The sequence below is a fragment of the Peromyscus leucopus genome, chromosome 22 (assembly GCF_004664715.2).
Source record: "Peromyscus leucopus breed LL Stock chromosome 22, UCI_PerLeu_2.1, whole genome shotgun sequence".
NCBI lineage: Eukaryota > Metazoa > Chordata > Mammalia > Rodentia > Cricetidae > Peromyscus > Peromyscus leucopus.
The window spans coordinates 7242038-7253243 of record NC_051081.1 but is presented as its reverse complement, the minus strand read 5'-3'; the positions used below and the strand labels follow the sequence as shown (position 1 = coordinate 7253243).

Sequence of the window (11206 nt, the reverse complement as noted above, 5' to 3'; positions counted from 1 at the left end):
CATACTGGTTTCCAAAGTGGCTATACAAGTTTACACTCCCACCAGCAGTAGAGAAGTGTTCCCCTTATATCACATCCTCTCCAACATAAGCTGTCATCAGTGGTTTTAATCTTAGCCATTCTGACAGGTGTAAAATGGTATCTCAGAGTTGTTTTGTTTTTGATTTCCCTAATGGCTAAGCATGTTGAACAATTCCTTAAATGTCTTTCAGCCACTTGAGAATCTTCTGTTGAGAAATCTCTGTTTAGATCTGTACCCCATTTTTAAATTGGAATATTTGGTATTTTGAGGTCTAGTTTCTTGAATTCTTTATATATTTTAGAGATCAGCCCTCTGTCAGATGTGGAGTTGGTAAAACTCTTTCCCCATTCTGTCAGCTGCAATTTTGTCTTATATAACCATGTCCTTTGCCTCATAGAAGCTCTCAGCTTTAGGAGGTCCCATTTATTAATTATTGCCCTCAGTGTCTGTGCTACTGATGTTATATTTAGGAAGTGGTCTCCCATGCCAATGCATTCAAGTCTACTTCCCACTAGCAATTCTATCAGGTTCAGTGTAACTGGATTTATGTTGAGGTCTTTGATCCACTTGGACTTGAGTTTTGTGCATAGTGACAAGTATGGATATATTTGCATTCCTCTACATGTTGACATCCAGTTATGTCAGCACCATTTATTGATGATGCTTTCTTTTTTCCATTGTATTATTTTGGCTTGTTAAAATCAGGTGTTCATAGGTATTTGGATTAATGTCAGGATATATTGATACAAATTTGAGATTGATTTTGTTGAAAATACATATATTTCTAATCTTGTTTAAGGATTGCACCTATACAGTTCATTTAACAATGTAATGCAAATTGCTAGTCCTTGAGAGTTATTATTACCAGCTAATTAGGATAAAATGAAATGCAAGTAAGTATTTAGTCACGCACTACAATTGAACTTGTAGTCATATTAGGTAATTTTTCAAGGTTAAACAGAAATATATTCTAGATAAACAGATAATCTTCAAACCCTTAAGAGATCTACAGAATATGCCATTTAAGATGTTTTAATAACATAGATTCTTTTTTATGGCAATGAGACATGTCTACTGCTGGTAGCACCAATCTACTTCAGAAAAGATGATGGGCATTGAAGAAATTCCTTATGGGGTTTATTTTCTTTGTGGCAATTTAGCCACTGGGCAAGAAAATGCCATTGCTTTGACTGCTGACAATATGCTGTCCAAAATGGACAAGCAGGACACAAAAGAAAGGACTGCCATACCTTGCCAAGACAAGGTAGGAAGGCCCTTTAGAAAATCCCACTTTGCCAGGTGGCAGTGACACACGCCTTTAATCTCAGCACTCAGGAGGCAGAGCCAGGCAGATCTATGTGAGCTTGAGGCCAGCCTGGTCTACAGAGCAAGATGGAACCAAAGCTATGCATAGAAACCCTGTCTCAAAAAACAAAACAAAAAAAATCCTGCTTCACAGATAAGTCTATCATATATGCTAGACCTATAGGCCAAAGATGGATGCTTCAATGTTGCAGAGAAATCTTGGCTGACTGTCCAGGTAGCCAGCTGTTCTGTCATTTCTCACATTTTTTGGAAGTTACTTGTTAGCACTTCCTGCTTACTTAGATAATATTATTTCCTTCTTGGGTCTCTGAGGGAGTTGAAGATTAAATAGTTATAGTTTTCCTTGTTAATAAACTCAGAAAAGAAACTCACTGAAGATGTATAAAGTGTATAAGTTTGAAAGACATCAAAAGATAGTTTTTGGTTGGTAATACAAGTTAGGATAGAAAGTTAATTAGGAGCCGGGTGGTGGTGGGGCATGCCTTTAATCCCAGCACTTGTGAAGCAGAGGCAGGCGGATCTCTGTGAGTTCAAGGCCAGCCTGGGCTACCAAGTGAGTTCCAGGAAAGGCGCAAAGCTACACAGAGAAACCCTGTCTTGGAAAAAAAAAGAAAGAAAGAAAGAAAGTTAATTAGGTACAACATTTTGGACTCACCAAAATAGGATAAATAATGGAGTATTTTCTCTGAATCTATCAAATGTTTATGGACTGGACACTTAATTGTTAATGTAATTCTTGACTGTATATATTGTACATACTTATACTTATTGTATATAGTTTTTCTTATATTAGTTATAATCTTTTATTATTTTAGACAAAAAAGGGAAATGTGGTGATATATTGTATAACCTAATAAACTTGCCTGAGGATCAGAAGACAGAGCCAGCCACTAGATTAGTCACAGAGGCCAGGCAGTAGTGGCACACACCTTTAATCCCAGCACTTGAGATCTCATGCCTTTGCTTGAGAAGCACACACAACTTTAATCCCAGGAAATAATATGGCAGGGCATAGAAAGGTATATAAGGCGTGAGGAAACAGGAACTCACCCTCTTTAGGCTGAGGATTTCATAGAGGTAAGAACTAGTGGCTGGCTATTCTGCTTCTCTGATCTTTCAGCTTTCACCCTGATATCTGGCTCTGCAATTTTTATTAAAAGATCATCTAAGATTTGAACAACACATATCCCATGATCCCAAATTACCTGCTTCCCTCAGAGAACAGGTCATGTGGGACAAGAATAAGAACAAAATAATTAGCATTCTCTTTCTTAACAAGGAGGTTGGGGATGGAGTTCCCAAGAGCCCCCAACTATAAATATCTACCAGGGCCCTTGGCTTTCTACTCATCTGCCCCAGGCTTGGGGGGACATCTAAGTTCTTCCCAAGGATAGCAGATTCATCCCAGCTGTCACAGTGAACAACTTCCTGTGCCCTTCCTGGGGACTGAGCACTGACCTCTGTTTGTTCTGGTGGATGATGGAAAAGGAAGGTTGCTGAGAACCCTTCTTTGGTGATGCCATTCTGGTGAGTGAGTGAGGGAGGGAGGGAAAGAGAATACTAAGATGGAAGAGGCTGAAGAAGGAATTTAGCTCCTCCCTGAATGGAGAATGAAGTGGGTGGCCAAATGTAGACTGGACAGATGAAAAGGTGGGAGTCAAACTCTATGTTAGGACATATGTGGAACATTATTTAGGGTCTGCAGTTGGGGGACACTTGTGCAAATGGGAGAGTCACAGAACAGGGTCCCCAGTGGGGTAGTTCTCCCAATGTGTCCTCAGGCCAGCACTTTGTGTGCTTTTAAAAGCCCCCAATGGTGATGGTCCAAAAACTACCACCATAAGGCAACACAAGCCACCCACTGAAGACAGCTGCAAATGTGTTTGTGATGGAGAATCCTGGTTTCACCCAGCAGCCCAGAAGATCTGACCTTGCACTGCAAAAACCTCAAACTCAAATCCCAACCTGTCTTGCAAAGTAACAAGACAGGCTGGACCTGTCTTGGGCTTGGTGAGCAGGGAAAGTATACTGATGACCTTTCTGAACTCTTCCACTTCAAGGAGCCTGCTGCTCTTCATGGCAGCTGCCTTAACCTCTCCACTGCTCTCACAACTCCTTGGGAGGGGGGTGTCACCATCATATCTCTTTATTTTCCTCCTCCTCCCTCTCCTCCTCCTCCTCCTCCGTGTTCTGTTCGTTTGGGTTGGGAGGACACTAGTTTTCCTTTCTTTCTCCTTGTTGAGGCTGTGTAGCCCAGGATGACTTCAGCTTCTCGGGGGGCAGCAGGTGTGACGGAACCATGTCACTAACCAAACACTCTCTTTTCTTTCATTCTTTTTTTATTCTAATTTCGCAAATTAACTTACAGAGGAATAGGTTGCCATGAGGGATTTTCACACATATTTCATTTTGGTTTGCTGTCTTCCCGCTCTCCCTCACTTCCCTCCCTCTTTCCACAGCACCCTTCTACCCCAGTTTCCCCTCCCTCTCCCATCCTCTTTGATGTTACCACCTCTGCTCCCCTAGAGCCTCTTTTTTCCAGTCACAATGGTTCCTTTCATTGACATACTTATTTACGTGTGTGTGTGTGTGTGTGTGTGTGTGTGTGTGTGTGTGTGTGTGTGTGTAGGTAGGTAGGTAGAGGACAACCTGTGGTAGTCAGTTCCTCCCTCAACAATGTGGGTTTCTGGGATTGAACTCGGGTCATCAGACTTGGGACCAAGCACCTTTACCCACGGAGCCATCCCTGCCCATACAGCCTTTTTCTAGGCTCCTCAATTTTATGCACATCTCCACCCATCCTGTGTTCTATCATTTACATTCTAATCCCACTTCAACAATCTTTCTGGAGAATAATGTTCTTTGGAAGGCAAGGAGATATATTTACAATTGAATGCCCTTGCATTGAATTTGTGGAAAGATCCCCACAGAGAGAATCTGTGGAGCCCCACATGGTGAAAATAGACCTAAATTTAGACTCAGGCCTGGGGATGCAGGCCTGCAATCCCAACTACTCAGGAGGTTGAGTTAGGAGAATTTTGTATTTAGCACCAGCCTGGGCTATAGAGTGAGTTCATGACCAGCCTGGACAAGTTAGTGAGATCATGTCTCAAAAGAAAAAGTAAAAGATGAGCTGGTAGTGGAACTCAACAGTAGAGTGCTTGCCCAGCTTGTGCAAGACTCTAGGTTCAACCCCTAGACATAGACATAGAGACAGACAGACAGACAGACAGACAGACACACACACACACACACACACACACACTAAATAAATAAATAAATAAATAAATAAGGCAATAATTTTTCAAAAATAAATAAAAATAAAATTTGTAATTAAATGCAACGGTAAACAAATTTTGAGAATGCTAAAAGGCATAAATGAGAATAAAGGTGCACACCTAACTGAGTAGCAGAGAATAGAGCAAAAGCCCTAACTCACTGGAAAGAGATGATATTGAGGTTAGGGGAAATAACATTGAAATGATACTAATGGGGTCTTGTTTTGAGGCAGGGTCTCTTTTTGTAGCCCAGGGATCCCCCTGCACCAACCTGAGGCGTTCCGGAATTACCGATGTATACCACTACCAGATTCATCTACTTACTAGAGGAGAAGTACAGGGAACCTGGCCCCTAACACATTCTATGCAAATGTTTATCAAGGGGAACGAAGGGAAAATAGGTCCAGTGAGAGATGGAGGCACGTAACAGTCAGACTTTGTGGGCGTGTGTGGCCTCAAGAAATTGCTTGTTGTTCGTTCGTTTGTCTTGTTTTGAGACGGTCTGTACCCGAGGCTGGCCTGGAACTCGCGTGTGGTCAAGCGTGGCTTTGAGCTTCTCATCCTCCTGCATCTGCCTCCTGAGTTCGGTGATTACAGGTGTGCACCAGCATGACCAGTTTCTGCCAGGCTCAGGATCAAATACCGGACTAAGCGAAGGCGGTGGTCTGGGTCCGGGCCAGATGTTCCAGGTTCTTCAAGCACTCTGCCGACTAAGCTAAGGCAGTGGTCTGGGTCCGGGCCAGATGTTTCCAAGTTCTTGGTCTCTAATCCCAAGAATTGAAAGCAAGGGCTCACACTTGATTTTTTGTAGAAAAATCAAGAAAACTATTCAGAGCAAAGACTGACAGCGAGCCACATTAGCAAGAGTACTAAGAGCCCCCGTTACTGTTTGGGGCTCCCTTTTATGGGTTTCAAGAGGAGTCTGCTTACTAAGGGGAGTAGTTTGGGCAGTTCTCATAGATCAAGTTATATCATCATTTCTCTATTACACATGTCCCTTCCCATACTGCATCATTTTAATCACATATGCACCCAATTATGCCTGGGCATAACATGGGAAATAGAAGAGTCTCTTGAAGCGTTGCTAGAGGATATAGTTTTGCTTTACTGTGCATGTACCCAAAACCAGTTCAGTCTGGACTGGCCCTCTATTCTTCAAATCAAAAAATGCTGGGAATAATATACTTGAATGAAATTGTCTAATCGTGACTGTGAGCTGCGGCAGGGAAACTTGCAGCCTTGTTCAAAGATGGGAGGGCATGTACTCTGGTGTGGGTGGGACTGGAGGAGAGTCTGAGGTTGCTGGGTGCAGTCTGGAGAGGGCTATGTGTGCATAAAACATGCAGAGAAAGGAATTTGGCTGTTGGGTGCATTGTTGGTGGGGTACATAACCCAAAAGCAGGTGGAGAACTCAAGCTAAACTGTCTCCTGTTCTCGCCTGCCTGGTTCTGCTATCATCAACTGAATTGTGTCATTTTAAGTCATCCGAAACCTGACTTTGATGGTTGCAGTTGTTACTGTAGAAATTCTTTTTTTACAGTGATGAGTATCAAACTGGGGATCAGGTACAGGGTAGGCAAGGGATCCACCACTGAGCTATGCCTCCGGCCCTGAACACAATCTTTTTAAAACCATTTTTAACTGACAAAAATTATGTACATGATACTTTAAAGTCTACATATATTTAGAGTAACTAAATTAAACGAGGGGACAAATGCACAGTGCCAGGACTTTCTAAGCAATTTCCCTTTTAAAATTTACTTTTATTTGTAAGTGTGTGTGTGGACATGTGAGTAAAGGTGCCAGCAGAGGCCAGAAAAGAACATCAAATCCCCTGGAGTTGGAAGTTGTAAGCCACCTCACATGGTTTCTGGGAACTGAACTCTGGTCCCTCCGCAAGAGTAGCAAATGCTCTTAGCCATCTTTCCAGGACCAGCAACTTTCAAGAATGTGATTTTTGCCGGGCGGTGGTGGCACACGCCTTTGATCCCAGCACTCGGGAGGCAGAGGCAGGCGGATCTCTGTGAGCCCGAGGCCAGCCTGGACTACCAAGTGAGTTCCAGGACAGGCTCCAAAGCTACACAGAGAAACCCTGTCTCAGAGAAAAAAAAAAAAGAATGTGATTTTTGCCATTAGCTACACCACGTTATATAATAGATCTCTTCCACTTACGCCTCTCTAACTGAGAATTTAAATCTTTTGACCACCTCCAAGCCACACCTTGGCCAAACTCTGTTAACTACCATTCAACTGCTGCTTTTATTAACTCAACCTCTTCCAGTGTCATATGTAACTAAGATTATGTGGCATTTCTTTTCTTTCATTTAACATAACCTTTTCTGGGTTCATCTATATTGTGGTGAGTGACAAGATTCCTTCTTTTGCAGTTGAATAGTATTCCACTGTGTACCTGCATACACACAGTTTTTATATACATTTTTTATTTATGATGCTGGAGATAAAGCCCAGGGCTTCATGCACCCTGTACTACTGAACTACACCTCTAGCCCTATATCATAAACTCTTTACTCATTTACCTGGCCTTTAAATTCATTTATTTATTTTTATTTTATGTGCATTGGTGTTTGGCCTGTGTGTATACCTGTGTGAGGGTGTTGGAACCTCTGGAACTAGAATTACAGACAGTTGTGAGCTGCATGTGGGTGCTGAGAATTAAACCTGGGTCCCCTGGAAAAGCAGCCATCTCTCCAACCCCTCATGTACCTACTCTTAACACAAAGTTGATACACAGATGGTTCCTTTTGAAAGATTTTATTTCATGTTTTTACATATGTGTGTGCAATTGTGTGTTTGAACACATGAGTGCAGAGGCCCAAAAAGGAGAGCAAGATACTCTGGAGCTAGACATTGCTGACAGTTGTGAGCTTCCCAGTGTCGGTGGCTAGAAACTAAACTTACATTCTCAGCAAGAGTAGCTAAAACTTGTCTTAGTTAGTATTCTACTGCTGTGAAGAGACACCATGACCACGGCAACTCTTATAAAGAAAAGCATTTAATTGGATCTGGCTTACAGTTCCTAGGTTTAGTCCATTATCAGTGTGTAGTCTGAATGTAATTGCCCCCCACTAAGTTTGTTGGGAGTGGCATTATTAGGAGGTGTGGCTTTGTTGGAGGAACTCTATCACTGTGGGGGCAGGCTTTGAGGTCTTCTATGCTCAAAATACTACCAGGGTCTCAGTTCATTTCCTGTTGACTGCAGATCAAAGATATAGAATACTCATCTCCTTTTCCAGCATCATGTCTACCTGCATGCCACCATGTCCCACCATGATGTTAATGGACTGAACCTCTGAATTGTAAGCCACTCAATTCAATGTTTTCTTTATAGGAGTTGCCCTGGTGATGGTGTCTCTTCACAGCAATAGAAACCCTAACTAAGACAGTCAGCGTGGCAGGAAGCATGGCAGTGTGCAGGCAGACATGGTGCTGGAGAAGGAGCTTAGAGTTCTATATTTGGATCAACAGCCAAGAGGATGAGAGAGATACTGGGCCTGGATTGAGCATTTGAAACACCAGAGTCCATCCCAAGTGACACACTTCCTCCAACAGGGCCACACCTACGCCAACAAGGCCACACCCACTCCAACAAGGCCACACCTACTCCAACAGGACCACACCCACTCCAACAAGGCCACACCCACTCCAACAAGGCCACACCTACTCCAACAGGACCACACCCACTCCAACAAGGCCACACCTACTCCAACAGGACCACACCAACTCCAACAAGGCCACACCCACTCCAAGGCCACACCTACTCCAACAGGACCACACCAACTCCAACAAGGCCACACCTACTCCAACAGGACCACACCCACTCCAACAAGGCCACACCTACTCCAACAGGACCACACTTCCTAATCCCTGTCAAGCAGCACCACTCCCTAATGACCAAGTGTTCAAATCTATGAACCTTGAGGGTGGGGGGCATTCCTATTCAAACCAAAACAGTACTTTTCACTTGTGTTTATTTTTGTCTTTCAAGATGGTTTCTCTGTGTAGCTCTGGCTTTCCTGGAACTGGCTCTGTAAACCAGGCTAGGCTTGAACTCAGAGTTCCATCTGCCTCTGCCTCTGCCTCCCAAGTGCTGGGATTCAAGGCATGTGCTACCATGCCCACCTGAGTAGTACTTCTAATAGACATTTCTCCACCCTTCAAATTATTTCTTTTTTTTTTTTTTTTCTGTAGACCAGGCTGGCCTTGAACTCACAGAGATCTGCCTGGCTCTGCCTCCTGAGTGCTGAGATTAAAGGCGTGCGCCACCACCGCCCAGCTTCAAATTATTTCTTGTGGGTAGAAAGGTAAAAGGGGAGGAGGGAGAGAGAGAGTGAGCAGCCTGGGGAAAGAGAGAAAAGGAGATGCCAGGTTCCTTTTACTGTAGATGTTTTGAGTTGAGATTTGATGTATGTCAGTCAGCTTTCAGCCACCTGAGGTAATCAAGAAGGGAAGGTTCACAGTGAGAGAAAATGGTGGATACCTGTTCAATGGTCAGATGGCCACTCAGTGTGAGTGCTAGGAATCAAACTCAGGTCCTCTACAAGAACAGCGAGTCCTCTCAACTGCTAAGCCATCTCTCCAGCCCTGGAAACCACGTTACCACCTCCCACAGGCTGGTCATCTGAGCTTTTACCATATGTGTATTTGTGGAACTTTCCAGAACTGATCCATAGGCAAAGTTTACCCACCTTGGGCAACATCCAAGTTGATCATGTACCTAAGTTAGGGATTTGAGACCTAATTTCCTCAGACTTAGACAGCTTGGAGAATATAAAACCCGCTGGAGACAGCTTAAAGAAATTTCCCCAAAGGAGGAATCTCTGAGGTTTCCACAGGACTAGAGCCCTGACTCCAGCTCTATGTTGCTTCCATTCTCCTCTGTTCCAGTAGACACAAGCTCTCCATGGAACCAAGAAACCAAACAGTCTTGGAATTCCATCTCCTGGGACTCTCAGAGAATCCTGACCTGCAGCCCATCCTCTTTGGACTCTTCCTGTCCATGTATCTGGTCACTGTCTTTGGGAACCTGCTCATCATCCTGGCAATCGTCTCAGACTCTCGCCTGCACACACCCATGTATTTCTTCCTCTGCAACCTGTCCCTGGTTGACATATTTTTCTCCTCCACCACTGTCCCCAAGATGCTAGTGAACATCCACACCCAGAACACAGCCATCCCTTTCACAGGCTGCCTTGCTCAAATGTACGCCTTCCACCTCTTTGGGACTATGGACAGCTTCCTCCTGGCAGTGATGGCCATTGACCGGCTGGTGGCCATTGCCTACCCACTACGTTACTCAGTGCTCATGAGCCCCCATATCTGTGGGCTATTGGTGGGTGGGCCATGGGTGATCACTAATCTCCAATCCCTGGTACACACCTGCCTCATGGCCCAACTGACATTCTGTGCGGGGTCAGAAATCCCTCACTTCTTCTGTGATCTCATGCCCCTCCTGAAACTCTCCTGCTCAGACACACACACCAATGAGTTAGTGATCTTCGCTTTCGGCATCATCATGGGCCTCAGCCCACTGTCCTGCATCCTAGTCTCCTACATCTGCATTTTCAGGGCGGTCTTCCGGATCCCTTCGGCTCAGGGCAAGTGGAAAGCCTTCTCTACTTGTGGCTCACACCTCACTGTGGTGTCACTGTTCTATGGGACCATCTTTGCCGTGTACTTACAGCCAGCATCCCCCACCTCCTCCCAGAAAGACAAGACAGCTGCATTGATGTGTGGGGTGGTCATCCCCACACTGAACCCCTTTATCTACAGCCTACGGAACAAGGATATGAAGACAGCTCTGAGGAAGCTCGGCAGCAAAGCAATCTCATCGCAGTCATAGGGCAGAACAGTGACCGGGTCCCCACGGTGTGCCGGGACCACTGGTGGGTGCTTGGGACACAGACAAACCCCAATCCTGGTCTCAAGTTGTGCAAAGTCTAGCATGGAACAGAGCCACTTAATAAAACCTTACAGTACAATGTGGTCATAAAGTGTGTCATAAAGAAACCAATGGGGTCTGTAGAGACGGCTCGGTGATTAAAAGCACTCGGTGTGGTGCTCTTACAGAGGCCCCAAGTTCGCTGTCTCAGCCTCCCGAGTGTTGGGGTGACAGGCGTGCAACACCTGGATGGGGAAGTTTATGATTTTTTCACGTGGCAGCACTAGACAACCTTTGCGGTTCACTTGGGAAGAGTTGGTGACTTGCAAAGGTCATGTCTAAATATGTTCAAGAAAAATACATGAAAGATTAAAATTTCTTTAACCTGCTCTTGGAAGCCTTTTCCTCCAACTGGGTTGCCTCCCCCAGACCTGATATGAGGGTTTGTAACCAGTCTTATTGTATCTTGTTAAGCCATATTTGGTTGATATCCCTGGAAGGCCTGTTCTTTTCTGAAGGGAAATGGCAGAGTGGATCTGGGGGAGAGGGGAGGTGGGGGTGGGAAGTGGGAAGGATGAGGGGAGGGGAAATTGTGGTTAGGACGTATTGTGTGAGAGAAGAGTAAATAAATAAATAATTTCACCAGTGGGCTTGCTGGGTATCAGCATAAAAAAGCAACAAA

General features: G+C 44.4%; 1 protein-coding gene across 1 annotated transcript; it reads left to right on the top strand.

The window, feature by feature from the left end:
• Positions 1–2695: 2695 nt before the first annotated feature.
• On the top strand, positions 2696–10510 carry LOC114686146 (olfactory receptor 1I1). The gene is made up of 2 exons (XM_028860801.1): positions 2696–2874; positions 9534–10510. The coding sequence occupies exon 2, from the start codon at positions 9547–9549 to the stop codon at positions 10483–10485; it is 939 nt and encodes a 312-aa protein (XP_028716634.1). The 5' UTR covers positions 2696–2874; positions 9534–9546; the 3' UTR covers positions 10486–10510.
• Positions 10511–11206: the final 696 nt, after the last annotated feature.

Coding starts and splice junctions, on each gene's coding strand:
- LOC114686146 (XM_028860801.1), top strand. CDS start 9,547: ATGGAACCAAGAAACCAAACAGTCTTGGAATTCCATCTCCTGGGACTC.